This window comes from Hesperophylax consimilis, chromosome 14 (genome assembly GCF_061612785.1).
Source record: "Hesperophylax consimilis isolate HC1 chromosome 14, BYU_Hcon_1.0, whole genome shotgun sequence".
In the NCBI taxonomy this organism is placed as follows: domain Eukaryota; kingdom Metazoa; phylum Arthropoda; class Insecta; order Trichoptera; family Limnephilidae; genus Hesperophylax; species Hesperophylax consimilis.
Window position 1 is genome coordinate 9257851 of NC_142849.1, and position 23516 is coordinate 9281366.

At 32.6% G+C, this 23516-nt stretch overlaps 1 protein-coding gene across 1 annotated transcript; it reads right to left on the bottom strand.

Annotated features, from left to right (window-relative positions):
* Nucleotides 1-4640: 4640 nt before the first annotated feature.
* dy (transmembrane protein dusky) lies at nt 4641-22577 on the bottom strand. The gene is made up of 5 exons (XM_089639859.1): nt 22554-22577; nt 8549-8763; nt 8288-8353; nt 8065-8228; nt 4641-6109 (listed from the first exon to the last, which is right to left on the bottom strand). The coding sequence occupies exons 1-5, from the start codon at nt 22575-22577 to the stop codon at nt 4641-4643; spliced, it is 1938 nt and encodes a 645-aa protein (XP_089495985.1).
* Between the last annotated feature and the right edge of the window lie 939 nt (nt 22578-23516).

Genomic DNA, 23516 nt, shown 5'->3' on the forward strand with positions numbered 1-23516 from the left:
GTGTTTACTTTTATAGTTAGTGGGGGTGGTTAATTTTATTTAAAAAAAATTCTCAATATGTTTTTTTTTATTTATTTCATTTTGAATTTTATGTATTTTTTCCTACTAGAGGCATAAAATCTTCTAAATAAACAATACACAACGAATACTAGTAGCTGTTTATTGTCTTTAAGGCGTTGAACCGGCTCCAAAAATGTATTTTAACCCTTTAGTCAACAATAAAAGGAGACTAAAAAATAGTCTTTTGGGGGGTTATCTGTATGATGTAGATTCACCAGTTCCACGCATGTTCGACGAGTTTTCGGACAACGTGTATAAGTTGTAACTAATTTTTCTGATTGTCGTATACAAGCTTTAGCGCCCACACAGTCTGGTTTCAAATATCCGGTGACCTATAGAAAAAAATACAACACTTATTGTCATCACTACATCATACTTGTCGTTTTTATGTTAAAACTTTCACAGATGTTCAAATTCCTGTACTTACCTACGGCTATTATAAAATTCTTTTTTTTTGTATATTCATTGATGCTATTCTGTTTCAACGCTATCCTTCTAGTGTAAGTTTTTAAATTTTATTCATTTCACAAATATTAACGAATAATCACACACTTAAGGTAGAAGATTATTGACCTATTATTAGTTAACCTTAGTTGGTAGGTATACCTAATTAATAAGGAACTGCAGTGAATAATATTATCGCTTAAACATTTATATATCAACAAACTCTGATTCTATGATCACTGATACGTATTGTCATTTAAAAACGAAAAAAACAACCGGTCATTAAAACACTCCGTTTGGTTGGTATGACTAATCTGCTGATTAATAACAACCAATCTACGTCAGTAAAAATCTAAGGTGTAAAATTTCTCCATCAGGGTTGCCAATTCGTGGAGAATTTCCCAAATTGCGGCGAATTTACAAGATTTCAAGAATTGGGTTTTTTGCAAGGAGAAATTTTTGTGAGGAAAATGCGGGGTTCTGGGCATATCTTGATTATCTTACCATATTTAAAAATAATTGTGAGAACGGACTATATATCGTTTTCGATCACAGCAAATCCGAAAATAGTAAAAGTAAAAAATAAATGCTATTTTCATTTCACTTTGGAGATAAAGAAACTTGTGGGGAATTGAAAATCTCTCGATATCTTGGGGGTATGTTTTGGCAACTCTGTTCCATATTAATATTTGAACCGATGAAAATGTTTTGATGCAGATTTTTAAACACTGGTAAATTGTTTATCAGCTGGTTTCATGTATGCATTTTTGCACATTTATTCTATACGGCATCATTAGTGACGATATGCCAACATATTCATTCAGATAACATTGAAAAGATTCAACGGAAGTTTCTAAGGTTTATAAATTATAAATTGCATATTCCTATACAAAACATAAATTACAATTACTTTTTGGATAAAATGTCTCTATTGAAACTTTCAGAAAGAAGAATAAGCACAGATTTAATACTGTTACAAAGAATACTACATTTTAAAATTGACTGTCCCGAATTACTTCAATGTATCAATATCCATGTTCCCAAAAAATCATGCCGACATTTCTTACCTTTTTACTTCAATAACACAAGGACACTAGCTTACCGAAATTCTCCGATTCCGAGACTTCACAATCTCGAAACAAATATTCCGATCTGGGTGATATATTTCATTTGAAAACTAATCAGTATAAATGTTGTATATTCTATCACTTTTATTCTTCTAGACACAAATACACCTACGTACACATTTAACTTCTCCGCTTCTACTATTTTGTTTTGTTGAATCTTTTAAATTCAATTATATGCGTGAGGATTCATTTTTGCCATTATGTTTACATTCTTCTTTATTGTATTAATTTTTAAGTGTTTACTCTGATACAAAATGCTTGTATTATTTTTAAAGAAAAGCCCACTAGGGCGTGTAATAAATAAATAAATAAATATTACATATTATTCTTTTATGTTAAAAGCGGGTAATCTTTAAAAATAAAAACGTCTCGAGCCTCATACAAAATACAGCGCCGGTTGAAAAACAAACGTAGTCTTTTTACGGGTGACGTCATGTGTCACTTCCACCGATTTGATGTTTTTTTGTTAAACCCGAAAAATCGAAACCTTATAAATTATTTTAACTATTAAAACCAACTTTAAAAAATAAAAAATTACAGGTATTTAACATAGAAGGTTAATAAAAAAAATAAACAAATGGACTACAGTTCCTTATTCTCTACAGGGCACTTATTATGATTTATTTTCTACAGAATTCAATTGCCATAAGTTGTTTTCATTTTAAAAAAGCCAAAGATATAAAAAATAACTTATGTGCATTATTCGGAAAAAATATGGAACTATTGTAACAAATGAACAATTTTCCAGCAAATTGACTTACAAACCAAAATTTGTGTTACAGACATAGTTGAAATAATCACTCTAGCCCTTTAAATATCAGGAACCCAAATTCGTATGATGTTTGGGGCAAAATTTGGTCCCTTAATTATTAAAGGGCTAGTAGCTAAAATGTTTATAACTCAATCCGGTTAAGAGTTAGGCCATAGTTTTAATTGATTCTGACATCTAGTGAAATTTTAAATGTAGTTCTGACATTATGTTAGTTGGGAAGACAATAAAATAAATTGTAACTGATAACGTAGTTGTTTTTTTTTTTATTTTGAGCTCAATATAAATAACAAAAACACACTTATTTGTACTTATAACAAAATAAATTATTAATCTAGGGCCCTTATATAATTACATAAAATAGCTAAATCACTAAATAAATGAACACACATAAACAAACACAAAAAGTCGCTAAAAACTTGAGTTTTAAAACGGAAACAGGTTTCAAAAATAGATTATCATTTCATATATTTATAACTATTTAATTTTTTAATTTAGCTTTAATTTGAAAAAATTAATGAAATATCAAAAATAATCACGTTCGGTTAATGTTATATAATTTAATATATTTAAACTTCGTTTTCGGCTCAAATTGAGCACGTTTTTGTTTATAATAAATCTATGTGACTTGGTTTTAGATTTTATTTATTTTTTTACCGTTAATTGTTAGCAATTATTTATTTTATTAAGTCGTTTATTCAATTCGTTTAGCCTCAAGAACAATTCATAAAGCAAAACCAAAACTCAAATAGTTTTATAAACATTAGAAGTCTAAGTGTTATCATTACTTATTACTAACTAATATTCTAAATAATAAATTAATCTCAAAATAGAGTTACTTTTTTGCGACGTATTTGATACGTCGACCGTTCCCTTACGCCCTCTTCTTTAACAAAATTATAAGTTACTAATACATAAATAATAAGTTACTAAAACATAAATTATAAGTTACTAATACATAAATAATAAGTTACTCACACGTACCTAAAAAGTCGGTAATACGTTACCGACCATTTACGTAAATAATGAGTAACTTATAAGCAACAAATAAGTTACTATTTTGTAACTCATTAGATTCTAATACATAACTTATAAGTTACTAATACGTAACTGATAAGTTACTTTTATGTATAACTTGCGGGTTTTTTACCAGCAACTTATGAGTTACTATTACGTAACAAATAAGTTACTAATACGAAGCTAATAAGTTACTAATATGCAACTAATAAGCTACTACCAAATAATCGGCAAAGTAATTATTCCTATTTATAATATCAGGTATTTGACTGGTGTACATTATTTTCAGTATAAATAATGCCAGGCTTAAGTTTTTTTTTATTATTGGAGTATTTTGGTAGGTACTTTCATCGAATTGTCTTAAAAATGAGAAATATAAATTGAAATATTTACACATTTTCAATGTTTTAATATAAGTAAGTACATATTTACTATACCATATAAAAAGTAAGTACATATATATAATACCATATAATAAATAAGTACATATTTACTATACCATATAATAAGTAAGCAACTATTTACTATACAATATTATAAGTAAGTAATTATTTATTATCCCATATAATAAGTAAGTACATATTTATTATACAATATTATAAGTAAATACATATTTATTATACAATATTATAAGTAATTACATATTTATTATACCATATAATAAGTAAGTACGTATATATTATACCATATAATAAATAAGTACGTATATAATACAATTGACTACAAAGCGACGGAGAAAAATACTTTTTCTCTAAATCGCTTACGTATGTATTGTCTCGAGGATTTAGATTTATTAATACGGAATTTGATTTGTTAATTTGAGTTTTTTGAAAATTGTAAAGACACGTTGCGTTTTATAATTATTTCGAATAAATAAATAAATACATTTATGGCTTCGAATTCTTAATCTATTCCTTCACCATCCCAGAATTTATTAATACATAATTTGCTTATTAAAAATATTTTTACGATCCTCCTTCCGATTCATTCCATACTTTTTGTTTCATTCCACGCATCTATGACTCATTCTTTATTCATCCATGTTAGAAGTGAATTTAGATTCTATTGCCGCTTATTTTATATCAATGAATTACATTGATTTATTTTGATATGTATGATATTTAAGTGATTCACAATCAATTGACTTTGTCGGTTTTATGATGCAAGAATTCATCATAAATAAAAAAAGAGTTTTTCCTTTAAATTTCTAACTGAAACTTATTTTATGAATAGAAACAACTTTTATTATTTGACTTCTTTTTAGGAGAAATGGGATCATTGAAAGCCATCGTCTTTTCGTGAAGACCGGAGAAGGGCCTCAATCGGATGCATAAAAATGCTGACATAAGGCAGGATACAATAAGAATACCTAAAAGGACAATAAGTGTGGCTGCAAAGCCAGGAGTAGTCATACAAATCATGCCACCAGGGGGCATTTCTTCTCTTGCAGGGAAGATCATGGTTTCTGAAGATGTATTGTTGGAGCTTTCGTCTAATGCAAATGTCAAATCTCCAGTAGATACAACTCGGATTACCCTGTTGACGCCGACTTCCTTTTCTGGGTCTACTTCTCTTGTTCTCCTTACTCTGCGTTCATCCCGGTGATGTCCTCCATGCAAAAAGGCTTCCAGGGGTAGCGGTGGTGGGGGAGGGGGTCCGTATTCTGGTCCAGGTCTTCTGATCTCAGGTCCAGAGATGAGTCCTTGGTCGGAGCACTGATCTGGGCATTGATATCTGCAGATCTGAATGGTACATTGGAAGTGCACTTCCATTGAGTCAGGGAACTTGAATGCTTGGAAATGTGCATAAGACAACACAGAAGCACTAGCTCCAAAATTCTTTATTTTAGTGAATCTCGACATGAGTTTCGGTCTTGTAACGCATCCCTTTTGATCAACAAGCTGAATAGGTGCCCGTTTGCCATCATGAGCCATGCAATTTCTGACTAACATATCAAACTTGGAATCGTCATCCTTGATAGCCAAAACCATTGTCATAGTTTGTCCAATCTTAACCAAGCCTGAAACTTCTGACGCCCAAGGACCTTTTCCGACTTGAATCTGCATCCAGCATCCAACATTATCACCTGCGAAGTCAGCTCTGACAACATCAAGCATATCAACAGGGAAAGGTCTGAATGTGACAGACTTCTCATACTGATCGTGCCACGTGCAACGAAGCTTCCTAGCTTGATCCCAAACTTCTTGTACTTGAGGATCGTACTGAATGACGATGATGTTTTCAAAGTAGGTTCCTGATCCAGAGTCTGCGCCGTATCCATATAGACCATTCTCTGTATTACCAGCGGTTCCGCAAGCATGGATGCTGATTTCAAAGTTAGCTGAAGTTCTTCCTAATCCTGCTGGAAGATGGACGCAATTTAGATTGGAGTAATGTCCTTTAGAGAAGACGATACCATAGAAAGGTTTATCAAAACCTAGGAAAACTTTCATTGAATTCTTTTCACATTTGACGTCAAGGGATATGATTTTAGGCATCTCTGGGACTGGCGCAGGCCAGATATCATTGCCTCCGGAGAAGATCTTGTCCATGGCTTCTTGCTGGATTTTGTTGTTGTTCTTGATTGACTGGGGTGGGGGCGGGGGCGGCTGCTGGCCACGGTAGCCGATGTTGTGCTTCTGCGGTCCGTGGAGTAGACCGACCTGGTGAACGTTTGGTACCCGGGATGACACTGAAAAGATAAATATTCGATTTTGGTATTAATAAGTAAAGAAAAGAAGAATTGAAGATTACTGCGAAGGGGGAGAGTATTTAAACTATATTTTATAACTTAATCAAATAAAATTAGACTACGCGCTACGCGCATGAATTACACTACTTAAAAAAATTAAACTACAAGTAGTAACGTTTTACTGCAACCCAGATGTTAGATTACCATTATTTGGATAAATAAATTTTCAAACATTGATTTTTAAAATAGTACAAGATTTTAAACGAAACGAAAAATAAATATGTTGCAGTGATAATACAAAAGAATTTTGTGTTTGTGTACAGTATTATGATTAATTCATATTTCATTGGTTCGGCAAGCAAATACTCAAACCAAAGTGATTCAAAGAAGCGAATGTTAGTTTGAGTGGTAATCCAAAGAGGGCGGTATCAAATCAAACCGTGCCCGGAAGTTCAGGTTTGTTTATAATTTTCAACGGAAATAATGTAAAACCCTTTATATAGTGGTATAAAAAGTTTGTAATTTATCGAATAATTTGTCAAATTTTAGAGCATCTTTCGCAAAATGACAAAAACAATATTAACAAACCTTCGCCTGCACTCCTTCAAAGAGAAAAGTATTCACAACAAGCAAAAGAAGCCACAGAGACGTCTGTGAACGAAACTCAACAACTGTGAAATTCGTTATTAAAATCAATAACGATCAACTAAATGAAATTTCCGATCTTTCCAAGAGATGTCGCTCAATAATAAATAAATAAACTCTACGTGAACAACTTCAACGTGAAATCATAACTAAAATTACAAACATTGGAGAATTCTTCAAAAAGTTATACCAGCAATATTGAACCGAGATATAATCAAAGCAGACCAACCGCAGCAGCCCTCTTTAGAAGCCACTGGAACAACTTCACTGGAAAAATACTATTTCACTACAACAAACAGCAGATCAAGGTCAGATCAGATCAGATCAAACAGCTGATCAGATCAAGGCGTGGTTCCTTAAGCAATGAAAATAATATGGAAATGTCCGCCTTTCGAGGAAGAAAAAATAAATATAATATTTGGCGACAAAATTTTCTTATATGCAGATGACGATGACAAAAACTTCATAGAAAAATCACAACTGGATGCTTAATGTTTCAAACAACTTGTTAATTAAAAATATATTTTTTTAAATACTAGTTACATGGTAAGAAGCTCACAAAAAAAAAGAAAAACACCGTCTCATACACCATTGCAAATTGAAGGAAAAACCTACAAATCTCAGGCAGTGAAAAATACCTGGGACTACATATCGATTATCAATCCCTTGTCATTTAGGCAACACATACAAAAGCTAAAAGATTTTTTTATTCTACCACTTGGTGTACTTGGTTAAAAATCTCATCTTCTACCAACGAAATAAAATAAGGGATTGTACTTTAATATATTTCATTCTTATATAAATGATCTATTTGAAATATGGAGAAATATATACATTAAGTATTTTAAACGACCTACAAATAATACAGAATAAATTTATAAAAAATTAAAGTAAACCAAGAAACGAACTTGAACGAAAATTGAACGAGTATAACATATTTCTATGAATCTACAAAATTCAAAATGGATTTACACATACGAAAATATCACATGTACATGAAAACTACACAAGACATCATAAAAAAACTATACACAAATTCAGTAAAGACTCAAAGTGGTAAAAGTTACATATGCCATGAGGATGCACAGATATAAAATCTCTTTCCCGACAACAGAAAACAGAATGAATATATTATTTAAGAAAAAAATGTTTGCTCTTAAGATTAGTGAGCAAAATTAAAATGAATTTATCTAAGTTAGGTAGTAAACAATTATATGTATTTAAATTTTTTTAATGTGTCTTTTTAAGTTAAGAAAGTGAAATATTAATATTTCTTTTAACGTAAAATGAAATTAAGAAGTATATCATACGAATAAGGCAAGGAGTATCTGCCAATACTGAGTTGTTTGCCGGTCCATCCTCTCCGCCTACGGCGTGATGGTTAGTTGAATTATTGAAGAACAACAGAACTGATAGCAACATCTGATTATTGTGCTGCTTCATGTTGACATTCAGACTGGCGTGGTCAATGAAACTGGAAACGGCGTGATATCATTTAGTTAGTTACTTAAACTGAATGATTGGTAAACAGACCTATTTGCAATCTCCGATTTGGGTTGCTGCTGCACGCTGAAGCTCAGACTGGCGTAGTTAATAAAACTGGAAACGGTGTGATATCAGTTGGTTAGTTATTTAGATTGAATAATTGATGAGCGACAGACCTATTTGCAATCTCTGATTAGGGTTGCTGCTGAACTTTGAAGCTCAGACTGGCGTAGTCAATAAAACTGGAAACGGCGTGATAGTCAGTTAGTTAGTTGAATTGAATAATTGGTAAACAACAGACCTAATTGCAATCTCTGATTAGGGTGCTGTTGCACGTTGAAGTTCAGACCGGCGGCCTGCCCGTTTCCCGAGTCCTGGTCTCCCGACTCCAGGGCGAGCTGATCCGGGTTTGGGATGTCGTTGTCCCCTCGGTCCACATCGTTGGGGTGGCCATTGTCCAGCTGATCCTCTTGTCCGGAAACAGCTTCAACCACTTCCACCTTGTCGGATTTAGTAAAGGCCAGCTGAAAAAGATGGGAGGATTACGTTAGTTGCTGCATGTGAAATTATTATTTTTATTTTAAAAACAAGTGTATGGCTTTTTGTTTAGTTCATCAATTAATTATTAAATTTTGCAAAAATAAGCTTTTAGGGAGCACCAACAACTATGTACCAATAGTTATTTAATTTAGTAAAAAAAATCTATGACTTTTGAGGATTTTCTTTTAAAACAGCGGATTATTGATGTTAATTGATTAAATATTATTTCATGGAAACGTTTGTTGATGTGTTGTAAAAAAGTGGTCCAGTAAAGTTGCCACATCGTTGTCTGTCGGTTCTACTTTAACATTTTTTCTCAATTAATAAATGTAAAAAAAAATATTTGCACCAATAGAGTCAAGAGTCTGCGGAATAATCAACAAAAAATACCAGTAAATATTGAATAATTTGGCGAGTTTTGAATAAGTCGGCGTAGCAAAATTCGTAGAGCACCTGACCGGCAAGGCTGCGAGTTCAATTCCCGCCAGCGGCATGTATTTTTTCTCAGAATATTTTTTAAATTTATATAAGTGTTTCAGGCCAATAGTTAGTGCTATAAATATATTAGTTTAAGGGTTCAATGACTTTGTTTTAGCATTTATCTGGCCATTTTCATAACATAATTGAAATACAAATTATTCGTTTTATTTTCTAATCAATAAAACTCAAGAGGGAACTGGGCGGTAGCAAAAAGCCATATTCCAAATTCAAAGACACTCGTGGGATCCTCTACAAAAAGCCCAGGGTTCAAACTGAATGCTATTATGCTGCACACCGCATTCTATATGCTGTTTGCTGTATGCCGAATGATGATGGCACAGAAACGATAAGAGGGAACAATGGATGGGAAGAGAAGAAGCGACCTGTTCAACTGTTCAGGTTCAGTGTTCAGACCAATTGTCGGCTGTGAGAGTTAATCTTTGACCGGCTAGCTTATATTCTACAATGAGTACATAATGCATAGGATTATTGCACTCCGGAGTCGGTATTTGTTCAACGTGTATCATTTATTTTGTTATGCTTTTATAAATCGGTATCTTTTTTGTTTTTTATTTATTTATTTGTGGTTTCTAAATAAATACATAGTTACCAACGGCCTAATACAATCCTTATGCATTTAAATTTTTTTTGTATAAATCAATAACATATTTACGCAATTTAATTTTAAATTGGTTTATATATTACTCTAACTTTATTTTTTGACACCGTTTTTTTTTTAAAGGTAGTCTTATTTTTTTGAAAAAATTATAGTTAAAAAGGAAACATCATGCGAACTTTCTGATAAAATATAAGTCGCTTAGAATATATGGAGAACACGTGTTCTTTTCCTAATAGACATTATGACGGAATGCTACTATGCTCAGTGTTCCGCCGTCCTCAAAAAACATATGCTTTTGACGGTGACCGGATAAATCAACAAATGATAATTCATCACATATTGAAAAGCTATATAAAGTAATGGAAAGTGATGAAAAAAAAATTATAAACTGGATTAAGTAGGTTAAGTTAGGTTAGGTTAGGTTAGGATTATTTTTTTTTTCATTAGAGTTTTAATCAATTAACAGTATTTTATATCAGTAGGATTTTCTCCATGCAAGTGTGTTTATGATGTAGGTTTTTAAAGGTTTTCTCAGAAATTCAATTGATGTATTGCCATTTAAAATAAATTAGTAAAGTAAATAATTTGTTTAAATAACAAGAAATTTAACTCCTTCAATTCATTTCGTATCTATTTTTCTTCAGTATAATTCTCTTGGCTCTATTTTGTGATATTGTCATTTTTGTTTCATTAATCCATAGATGGCAAATAATATAATACTGCTTCAATAATTAACATGTGGTACATTGGCACTGTATATATTTTTATCGTACACTGTGCTTAGGAAAATTCTTATTCTTCTCAATAATGAGATTTTTTAGCTTGTATAAATCAATAAAAAAAATTCCAATATTTTTATGTTTCACTTTTTAATATTAAGTAGTATTTTATGAAATTCAAAGACTGTTGTTTTCCATGTACTTATGACATAATGAAGACATATTAATAATATTTATGCCAGATTCTCCAAATTGATCTCTATTATCCTACATGGCATCTTTGGACATACAAACACTCTAACACTAACTGGATGGCTACTCTAATAATGGAACGGAGATGCAGAAAATACATTTTTTTATACAAATTTAAGTCCCCGACGTTGCCCGGGCTTTTCATAGATGTTTTCAAAATCATATGTAGACAGTGACCTTCCTGTTGTTTTGAAGCAAAATTTCATCAATCTCGGAATAAAACTGTGGATTTCTATAAAAAAATCCACCTCGCCCGCCTCAAATACCCTTCTTTATAAAAATAGTAGATAGATTATTATTACTTTTTTTTTTTTATAGTGAATACCTCACAAGAGTCCCAACTGCTCCCGTCTGGAGCCAGTGAGACTATGGCATCCCCAATCCGGGGATGTTGTGAGGCTGAAGGTAAGTGGGGAAGGGAAAGAGGAAGGTGAGGAAGTACCTGGCTATTCAGATCTAGTCACTAAACACGGCTAAAGCCATTTGGAGCAACGTTTCAATTCTGAATGGTGGTCTTACACCAGGGCGATACTGGTAGTATCTTCCACTCTGGAACGTGCCGCAAATATACTATATATTATTTGAATTAATTAATTGTGAAATAACACAAATTAATCAAAAAAAATTATTTGCGCACGCCGGGTTCGAACCTTACATTATTGTTATACTATATGATTTTATTCCTGCTTTTATTATGTTACCCCCATAATACAAGCATTCTCCTAGTTCTGTGGGTCTATTTAAAAATAACAAAACATAGAAATAAACAAACAAAAAATAGTGACAGAAATCTATGTTATAGTTTTCTTATCTAGAAAAAGATCAATACATAATTGATTTTTATTTTAAAAAATGAACACTATTTTACGCCAAACACGTTTTTACCCATCTTTTTCCTCATTCATGTATTCATTCATGAAACGAATACCTATACTTAGAGGGTACCTATAACACTGCTACCAGTTGCTACGCATCGGCACCGCACTATTCAGTACCTAACCAGTATCCGCTCGCACCTGGTTAGGTCGGTAGATGTTAGACGTTAGATGTTGGGTACATTAGTACATCTCACATCGCTGCAGCCTCTGGTATGGGAGGCAATAGGCCACGGAACGTCCCGGCATTAGGTCAATGGAATGGTCAACTAATTTTTTTTGTAGACGTGGTATCTTCCACAGTTGTTATAAGTTAATGCACTCAATGAATTATTTATTTAAAAGTAATTTACACGCCTTAATGAGTTAAGGAAAAATACATCTACGAATGTAAAATACTTGGGGCACATTATTAATTAAGTTCTATCGGATAATGGCGACATTCTATTAACACTACGCTGATTTAAGTTCCTGCATAGTGTATGATAATATTTAAAAATATATTGTTTAAAGCATTTTGTACTAGCATTTATACGTGTGAGACCTGGTGTCACTATCTAACTTGCTCGATGGAATGACTCCGAATCTAATATAATGTCGACTGCAGAATCACATTTGGATACAAAATATATAGCAGTGCATCAACAATGTTTACTGAACAAGTTCTGGATGGATTTGACGGCGTGATGAGACACTGGAGCCAGGATACAGCTAATGTCGTCCGACAACAAGGTGGTGACCGATGCTCATAGATTTAAAAAAAAGTTAGATAAATATCAAACAATATTCATTTTTAAGCACTCCAATGTTACCCGTGCAAAACCTGGGAATCATTTTCGATTGAAATACTTTCAACTAACAGTTAAATACGATTATGTGCTCGGTGTTTGGTTAACTTCTCATTATATTGCGGATATTAGTTATGATAATTGTTATTTGATAGACTGAATTTTGTAGCTTGTAAAAACAGGCAGTGTCATCCGCAGGTTGATACATCAAAACTGTACTTGGAATTAAATAATTGCCCTATCTTGTTGAAATGCTGTAGAGCAACTGCTTTGATAATCTATCTAATATATATTACTAACCCGTATTTCACATCGAAAATAAGAGAGTTTGGTGGGGGTGGCTGAGCGTGGGTGGGATTGGGGGACGAAAATGTGATTTGTTATAGGAAGGCCGCGAATGCTTCAGATTATTTCAGAATGGGCCCACTGACTGTGTCGGTGAGTCTGGAAGGTTCCGGGAAGATCGTGAAGGTTCTCGAATGCTCTAGAAGGTTATGGAAGGAGACAGTTCAAGAAGGTTCTATAAGGTTCCAAACTTAGCGGTGGAGTGTGTCTGTGAGTCTAGAAGGTCGCGGAAAGTTCGAGAATGCTCTTGAAGGAGCTACAGCAACGCGTGGTGAGGTACAACTAATAATGAATATAATGCACAAATTTCTAATTTTTTTTCAAAAATTTTAATCAAACAATCCTCTTTTGAATATTTTCCCACATAATCATTTTTCCCTTCTACAACCATGTAATTTCACTTCGACCCTTTCCACTCCTTCATCAATTCTTCTGCTAATTTGGGTTTGCTCCCATCCCCCGATGACTTTAAAATTATATCGTAAAAACATAGCTCTATATATTTCTCATACAGTTTTCGGTTTAACTTCGGATTAACTCGGTCAGCATTGAATATTATTTTTATCTGTTAATATTTATTAATGTGAGTTCAATTTCTCAGCTCTTCAAAGTCCTCCATCACGACAAAAGCAACATTTTATGCTTACTGTGATGGTAGTAGAAGGATTTTCAAATATCGTCCGTTTACTCATAACCCGGGAATATTATCTCTCTTTAAAAAAAATAAAATCTCTCGTGAATTGTTTCTGACGATTTCTGTTTAAATCACTAAAACTTGTTACGTAGAAAAAAACTTCTAGTTTCAGTTACTCTGCCAAGTCAAACAATCGCAAAGTTGTATATTTATAGGTTGACTTTAAAATAATCAAAATAAATTTTATCTCTTTTTTATAAAGCCGTTATTGAAAAAATGTTATTTTAAATACCTAAAAACAAGCAAAAAGTGCCCATATAAATACTATATGGTGATAGGCTTTTACATAATGATTACTGATTACCTTCGTCCAGCAGCTTTACGATGCTTTTCGAGATCATTTTTTAATGGAAATTATAACATCGTTAAGATTTATTTACCAATGGGTCCAATTAAAAAGCCATTTCTTAAAGCCCATAAAACAAAGCATACATTTCCACAACAACGAGACTGAAAGCAATTACAAGAAAAAATTGCAACGCCCTAACGTCTATGGCCTTATGACGGTCATCTGCCGGTTTTACAATGCTTGGTCGATCATGTTTTTTTTTTCATTAAATCGTTAATCGGACAAATAATTGCCGTTGGGTAAACACGTGACCATTTCAATGGCGTTTTGCTGAGCCCACTGGGCACAAATAATGGGGTCAAATACGGTTCAAACAACTCAATATTCGCGTACTAACAGAAACAATAGTTTTGCATCCGAAGAAATGGAAAGCACGAGATTGGCGAATGGGTATCACATATGAGCCCGGAATTCTCACACTGATAATTTACAGCACAGGAATTTGCTGTATTTTAACACCTGGGTTTCCGTGTTCGAGGGGTAAAGCTTTCGAGTAGTAAGGCAGAGGTCGCTGCGCTGGTTCAAATCCTGGCGTGCGCAAGCAAATTTAATTTGATAGCTTTTTGTTATTTCATAATTTTCTGACATAGAACAATAATATAAAGTGGTGGAAGAAGCTCTAAGTATCGCCCTGGTTTAAGACCACCATTTAGAATTGAAACGTTGTTTGAAATAGCTTTAGCCACGTTTGGTGACCAGATCTGAATAGCCCTGTACTTTCCCACCTTCCTCTTTCTCAACTTTTTCTCCTCCCTACAACCTTCAGACTCACAAAATACCCCAATTGGGAACACCATAGTCTCAATGGCTCCAGACGGTTGGGATTCTTATGCTGTTTCACATTAATTTTTTTGTATATATATCATGTTTGCTATTATGTTTTTGAGGATTTTGCCTAAAATTCATCCATTCGGAAAACGTCAAAAGTAAATTTATACTTCAATACATTTGGGCATTGCAAGAACAATATCTGTGAAAGCCTAGCTTGGATTGGATGAATCGTGCACCAGAAGAAATATTAGGTGGAATTCGTGACAAAAAGTAGGTCAATGTTGGAAGTTCGGTGTATGGTAGAATTGATAGGTTACTTTGGATATTATTTTTAAATCGACAATCGATGAGATATTGTATTGTTATAATATATTTTTGAAAAACTATATTAAAGAAAATCATTATGTATATTATTAAAACATTAAAAATTAATAAAACTCAACATTTTTATCCTTCTCTACCAAAAATAATATTGGTAAACGTGAACAATCTTCTTTGTGCTGAAATCAAAATAATGTAAATTGAACTTTTTTTGTTAATTATTTTTGCTTTAGTAGTTTTATTTTAAAACTTTAGTATAAAAGTAGTTTTATTGTAGCGTTTTAGTGTATGCATAGTTTTATTCTAGCGTTTCAGTGTGTGAATTGTTTTATTGTAGCGCTTTAGTGTATGAGTTGTTTTATTGTATATCTTTAGTGTACGAGTAGTTCTGTTTTACTGTAGCACTTCAGTGTTCGAGTAGTTTTATTGTAAAACTTTAGTGTCCAGGTTGTTTCATGGTAGAATTTTAGTGTACGAGTAGTTTTATTGAAGCATTTTAGTATGTTTCGGTTCTAAAAATGTAAATATTTTTTTTATTAAAATAGTAGTTTAAACGAAATTTATTACTTTCTTTTAATTAAAATGATGGGAAAAAGTGAATTTACAAAGTTATTGAAGAAGTTTTATTTTTATTTTCAGATTTTTTTTATAATTTAGGATAAGCTTTCAATAGTTTCACTATAAAATTTCATTTCATATCAAAAATAAACCTATTGCTTTTTAATTTTTAATGATTTTTTTTAATGCGATATCAAAAGTGTGTCTCTATTTGTACAATTTAAAGACAGGGTATCTATATCGCCGCCCAATTAGTCAGCGTTACGAGGCGGGTTAAGGAAAGGGCTGTCGGAATGGATTTATCAATGTGGATCTTGAATAAGCCCGAATTATTTGAAAGGGGAAAAGCTGATGCCGGTAGCTCGTTCCACATACGACTTACACAAAAAACGTGTTGAAGAAACAATCCGTTCTGAAAAAGCTAACATCAACTATGAACGGGTATTCCGCTCGAATCCGACGAGTGCACCGGTGCACAATGCAGGCTCCATTGAAATACCTATACATCGGTCTGTCAACAACGAATTGCCAGACAAACCGCCCTCCTTTGCGTCGGATCATGTAGGTTAGGTTAGGTTAGGTTAGGTTATTCTAGAGATTTATATGTCTAGGCTCTAGGCGAAGGAAAACTTTTATTATATTTGAAATCAGAATTTTGCCACTAACAAAGACAAGATTGACGCGTAGCGCCACGTTTTCAATTACACGAGAAATCCCATGAGATGCAAATCTTTCAATAATATTAACATTTCCTTTTATCTACCGGTAAATTGTTTTACATTGATGCCTTTCGCGCCTTGTCTCGGTGGTGTTTATGCAGACTTTATGACTCACGAATGCGACCTTTGACTTAAATTTATTCATAAATCAGTTCCAGCTTTCATTGTTTCTAGATTATGAGGCTGACCGCCAAATATGGCTTTGTTTATATGTATGGACTTTTCTGACTTTTTTTAAACAACAGTCTCATTTTACTTTGTTACCATAATTAATTAATTAGTTTAAATCTTCAAGGAAATCAATTTAATTACATCTAAACGAAACATGAAACACAACAAAACGAATAATAAATAAAATAGAAACGGTCTCAACCGGGAATACCGGCCGTCTTACCGGTACAACGTCTTTATCCACTCGACCATTGTGACTTAATTATTATTCGACATATTTGTAGATCTCATATAAATATTATGTTGCAACAATTTTTTCCTATATTTTTGGCAGCTGTCTTTTTGAAAAAAGTTCTAAAGAATTGGTTTGTTACCTTTATAGTTTTTTGGATAAACGTATCCGATTTTTATTTTAATTTGATACCTATTAAATTTCTGTAAAAGTCTAAATGAATATACAATTTTTATTGGAACAACTTTTCTATAACTTTTAATGGTTATATATACCTATAAAAGTAATATATCATAGAAGAAGAAGATTAAACTAACAAATCTAAACTTTTATCTAAACTAATATAGTTAATCTTCTATATAATTTATAACCATCAAAAGTTAAAGAAAACTTCAGGGCTTAGGATCACAGGGGCCTAACTACAAAAAATGGTGTGCCATCATCATACTGATAAGTGATGCGAAGCTCGGTTACATACACACAGCCATTGAGATATAGTTGGGCATACAGTTGGGCATATGAGCATGCCAATCATCATTTGCGTTTATCTCAAAACTATGTTTTTGCAGATGGGCCCCTGTGATCTTAGACCCCAGAGTTTTTTCAATAAAAATGAAATCTATTTAAAGTTTTGAGAGATAAATCAACTGAAAATATTCTGTATTCTTCTAGAATACTAGAACATCGTTCCAATTTAAGTAATGAAGGTTTTTATCTGAATAGTTGGGTCCGTCATCACATTTTTTTCTCCTCCCAAATTATTGACATCACAAAATATTCAAAATTGTTAATTTTACTGTTTCCAAACATTACAACAAACACTAAAATCGATTTGAAAACGTGACTTTCGTGATCTCATTAAAAGTATTGTCAAAATTAATTAAGTATGTAAGGTACGTAAATATTTTGACTAAACATAAGAAGGTACATTTATTCCATGATTTTTAGGACATTTTTTGCTAGGTTTTGCCATCTCATTCCCCTGCCCGCTACCTTCAGCCGCACAACATATCTATGGTATTCACATAACATGAATTTTCGTTATACTTTAAAGCATAGCATAGCAAAGAAGTGAAATTTAGAAAAGTGAAAAAATTTAAATATACCAAAATCTTGATACATAAGAAACTTTCGCTTTTGTTTCGTAAAGTGTGCATATGTTTGTTGATGTTTATTTATTATTTTTTATTTGTCATCCAATAGCAGCTTTGCATCATTAAAATAATTGACCTAACAAATCTATAAATATGTTAACCCTCAATTCCCAAGTAAATGGGGACAAAGTAGAAGCCAAGTGGCTTCCACACTAATGTGGAACGACCTTCGAGCTCACTTGCACTATTATCTCTTCAGTCAGCACTGGTACACAGTAGATCACCGCACGCAAACAGGATTGCTGCATCCGTAAGAGTGCTTTAGAGAAATGTCTTGTATTCTATTTACCGTTAACATATCTGCCGACTAGTTTTCTGCTTTCTTCTGCGGAAAAATACACACACCGACTGTGGAAAAAATCAATATTGGTTTCATTGAGAAATCCACTGTAATTATACCTTTTTCGTTGATATCGGTTGAAGTTCTGCTCATTTACCAGATATAAAACAAACAGTAGTTTTTATTTTGATTAAAATAGCTTGTGGACAAAACTATTAACTAAACATTTTTTTGTTAATAATTTGAGATATATTTTTTTTAGCTCCTAAAGACATCTGTTGAACTGTGTTTTTGATGTACTTGGCTAACAAGACAGGTGGTTTCGGTTTGTTCAAAACATTTTTGTGTTTTTTAGGGCTACGTAATTACGTATATTATTTGAACTTCCAATTATAACTGCGATTTTTTTATTACTAAACATATGTATTCTTTTCGTGTTTAATTCGTATATATCATAACTACAACACCTATTAATTAAATATACGTATATTGCTAATTACTGTCAGAATATGGTATAATAACAATATTCAAAAATCACTCATTTAAAATCAAAAATCCATGATGAAAATTATTCCGAAAGAACTAGCACTGACTAGCACTTCAACAATTTTAACATAATGCCATTAAATCAACTCTATTCTAAAACAATTCTCCTTTATATTAAAAAATACAAAACACAAGAAATATCATTATGCTACAAAAGTATACAATGCTCTATAAAATGAAACAAAAAATAACGGAAATTATTATATATTTAAAACAAAAGTAAAAAACATGGCTGAGATAACAAAGTGATAATCAATTTATTAGCATTATGAAAACGATGTATAGACAACTTAAAACCAAATAAAAATGTTTAAAAAACTACATGCCGCCTCAGAACAGGAAACCTTAGTGAAGAGGACAGTAAAAAAAAATAATGAATACTCTTATTATACTTCTTACCTTCACCATGTAAAAACTTTGCCATCAAAACGAATAAATAAAAATTACAAACAACTAATATTAAACACACTAGATCTCAGTGTCAAAAACATGTCCATCGAGCAACTACAAATACAACATTTGGGCAAAAAGCTTCCTATAATATGGTACTAAACTCTACAACCATATCCCACTGTCACTCAAATATCACAACATAATTAAAACATTTAAATCTCAAATAAAAAGCTGGGTACAATATATGGGGAAATCAGAGATATAAAATGTTCTGACACCAAATGCAAACTGAAACCAAAACCTCTCAAAAAATTGATTTAAGAAAACACTCTACATAAAAATATATTTATAATTACTTCATAACATTCATAATACTAAAATTTAATTACATGTTAATGAAATCCTCAGTTCTGGAGCTCCTTGTAGGGCATGATTATCTCTATTTGTTGCAAAAAACGATGATAGTAAAACATTTATTATTATAAATCACGATGTTAGAATCGAAGATGCCAATCTTCCAACGCATAGTCAAATGTGTCAAATAAACCACAAAGTTATGGAAAAATATTGAGTAAATGCATTAATGAGTAAATAGCATCTATCATTTGCTTTACCCACTTTAAATTCTGTTAGCGATTCAAATCAGTTTCATTTTCGGAACTAGTTTTCTCTCGTATAATGTGGCGACAGGATAAGCCAATTACTGAAAGCGCCACTCGTTGGGAGACAGCAATATACATTATTGATGTTAGCTGAAGCAACCGGTAACAACTTGTCGGTTGACCACTGACCCTGCAAATGATACGAGTTATTGCTGTAGTACAATTGAACATTTGTGCCTGCAGAATATCTCAATGTGAATATTTTCTCTCTTTGATTCCTTCAATGAGTATGTATTATATGTAGGAAGATATATTATGTCTAGGAACCAACATACCCCATTAAATGAAATGATAGGTTTGATGAAATTGGGAAGTAATTTTTTTAGTCAGCAGTTAATCAACAATTTAGAGATGGTAACTCTTTGCATAAATAAATGTATCAATATTTATTTGTTCTTCTCAATTCGTGTAATAAAAACATTCACGAAACAAATTGAACCTAATCTAACTTTAATCCTTACTGTGCGACTGGCTACATTTGCAGTCCAGTGAACTTATGACTATCTTGAGGTGCACTGCAGTTGCAGTGTTTAGAGCTAGGTTTTCAACGGATTTCACTTATGCCCATTAAAATTCCAAAGAAATAAATGCTAATTTTGTAGAAGCGTGTCCACAAGTTGATGATGAATGATCATTGATCAATTAGTCAATGATCGATTCCCACGGGTTTAAAAAGAGGACGAGACGCACTACGGATTACTGCCTACCCCAAATAACACATAAAATCGACATCACTTATTTAATAGCTATGCGGGTCACCTGCAACACCGGAACCCGTCGACAGTCGACATCGCAGATCCGTCTGGTTCAATCCACATATCTTGTCGATTAGATCAATAGATCACCGCGTCTCCGTGTCCGTCCCCGTCTGCGTCCATGTCCGGCTGCCGCGCGGAGAAACGCGGCCGCGCCGTGTTCGCGGAACCAACGGGTCCGGGCTAACCTTGTTTATGGGGTTAGGTGACCCGCGCATCAATCTACACTTCTAGAGTTCTAGACTGGCGCGCATCGATAACCGACGGAGTTTGAATCCAACATAGATTTAGGAAATACATAGGAACGATTAACTAGATTATTTGAAAAATACAGGGTTTTCCAATAAGAGGTTTTATTTTGAATAGCCCGCTATTTCGGTAGATGTTACTTTTGAAACTGTTATTTTTTGACATTGGACAAGTAAAAACAACGTCATTAATAAAAATGGAACGATACACGTTTCAATAACGTATTGAAATTATTAAAATTCACTTGCGTGAATCAAATGCAAATCATCTTGAGTAATGAGGCGCATTTCCACCTCGGTGGCTTCGTCAACAAGCAAAATTGTCGCATCTGGGGCTCGGAAAACCCAAGAGTTATTGTTAAAATGCCTCTTTATTCTCAACGTGTGACTATTTGGTGCGGTTTATGGTCCGGCGGAGTCATTGGACCTTAATTTTTTGAAAATGAGGCTGGAGCAACAGTTACGGTGAATGGATTGCGCTATCGAGAGATGATTAATGATTTTTTATGGCCGGAATTGAATGGTATTAATCTGGATAACGTTTATTTTCAACAAGACGGCGCTACGTGCCTCACAAGCAACGAAACCATTGTTTTTTTACGATTGAATATCAAAATAATACCTCTTATTGGAAAATCCTGTACATTAAGTTTTTTGCACCTTACAGATGTGTGAAGATTATTAGACTCAAATCCACTTGTTTTTCATAATATCATAGACCAATGTTCAGTCTTTGCTTTTTTATGTGGTAATTATGGTTTCCAAATAGAGCATTCATCCACGACAAGGCTCCATTCTACAATGCCAAAGTTGTCGACAAATATCTTCAGGAAAATCCAAATTCCAACGCTCTCACGACATGGAAATAGCCCCGTACAATATTATACTCCATCAAAAACTTGTGGTGAATTGTAAATAAGGAATTAAAGAAAACAAATGAAGCACGCATTGAGGAACTCATTCAATCTGGAAAAGAAAACTGATGCAAAAATTTGGTGAACGGCATGCAGATAGGGTTAAATTGTTTCTCAAGAACAAAGGAAAGTTCACCAAATAATAGATAGAACTTATTCATTTATTAAAGTAATTATATTAAGTTTGAATTATATGAAGTATAATAATATGCACAGTTCTGTTTAAAACATATTGTACTTAGTACTTCATATTATAGGTAATTTCTTGTCTATGGTCTGGCGGCAATTTCTGCCTTTCAAGCAAGATTGGTTGAAAGATAAAACCTCCATACGAAAGTAGAAATGATCTTCCCGAGGGGGTTGTGTGGTAAAATCTTATATGATAGTATTATCTAAGTGGAGATGAATCGGAAGGGAGTATGGTTAAAATTGATGTTAATTTTTTCTTTACTTTAGACTGCGTCTTAGATGATTATCAAGAATTATCAAAATCTCCAACCAATAACAGTTTTACCAAACTTTTTTTTTTTCATTCGAAAGGTTAACATATTTCCGATCGTTTCTCTTAATTATTTTTTTGAAAAGCAAATCTGAAGGTAAATATTTCATAAGTAATTTCTGCTTCACAAATCCTGCAATTCTAATATCCCGCGATTTTTAATAAATCCGAATAACAATCAATAATGTATGTATTAAATGCTTGTTTTTCGCTCGTGTAAAATATAAAATATTTTGATTAGTAGGGGAAATAATGTACACTTCAAATTTTCGTAGTATGTAATATTTCAAGCGTCAATGGTTGTCGAATAAATCGAGTTCTGACCAATCACATCCTTGTCGCTATCATGACGATTCAGCGTTCAACCGATATTCATTCAACGATCCTACTTCCAACGCCATATCTATCACATCTCAAGCGGTAAACTCACCTCGAATAGCAGCAGTTGACACATATTCATATGTCCACTATCTTCTTCAAAATCAACTACACACTCGTTCCTAGGGCACCTTGTTTTGATCAATCGATGAAATACTGATAGAAACAACGCTTTAATTGTCGGTCAACTGTTTCGAAAATTTCATTCATTTTGATGCCATATTATTCATATTTAATTGCTGCTACAGGAAACGAATTCATCGAAAGAAACTAAAGAAGGTAGATTCCATTTTTTTATTGTTGATACATTATTTTACAATATTTCATATTTTAATTCAGTAATGTTGGCCTCACTGGGTTGTTTACCCGTGCTGAGGCCCCCATTTTATAATATAAGAATTTATACATTTAAAAAAAATAAAAACAACATTAAAATAAAGATAAATTTAAACTAAAAATAAAGATTAAAAATTAAAATATAATTATCACATTAAAAGAAAAATATTAAAAGAGAATGTAAATCGGCATTTATAATGATTTATGTGTTTGTGCGTGTTGCGTGTTTTATATATTTTTTTTGTGTTGCGTGTATATGTTTTATTATTTTATGTCATAGAATTTTGGTAATATTGTCTTTTTGTTCTTTAATCCATTTTTTTATTTTGTGTTTGAATTTATTTTTATTTTCCTCAATTTTTGTTTCAAGTGGAAGACTGTTGAATGCTTCAATGGCGTGGTATTTATGGTGTCTTTGTCCAAAGGTAGTGTTTACCGTTAATTACAATTTAATTTAATTTTACCATTAATCGGTATCATCAATCAATTACGAGAGGGATTAATATTATGTCAAATAAATATGTTATCCTTAGCGTAATAGTCAACGTAGTCGTGTATTGGTTATTTTATTCGTTAGATTTTGGGCTCAATTCCTACCGATGGCCTAGAATATTTTTGAAAATATTAATTTGAGTATTCAAAATCAGAGGTAAAACCAGAACTTGTTTTAATTAAGTTG

Bases quoted from the DNA above. Each gene is read 5' to 3' on its own strand.
- dy (XM_089639859.1), bottom strand. From the start codon at position 22,577: ATGTGTCAACTGCTGCTATTCGAG. The intron at 8,354-8,548 runs GCAATTAGGTCT...CACCGTTTCCAG, and splicing joins CAGCACCCTAATCAGAGATT to TTTTATTAACTACGCCAGTC. The intron at 8,229-8,287 runs GTCTGTTTACCA...CGCCGTTTCCAG, and splicing joins AAATCGGAGATTGCAAATAG to TTTCATTGACCACGCCAGTC.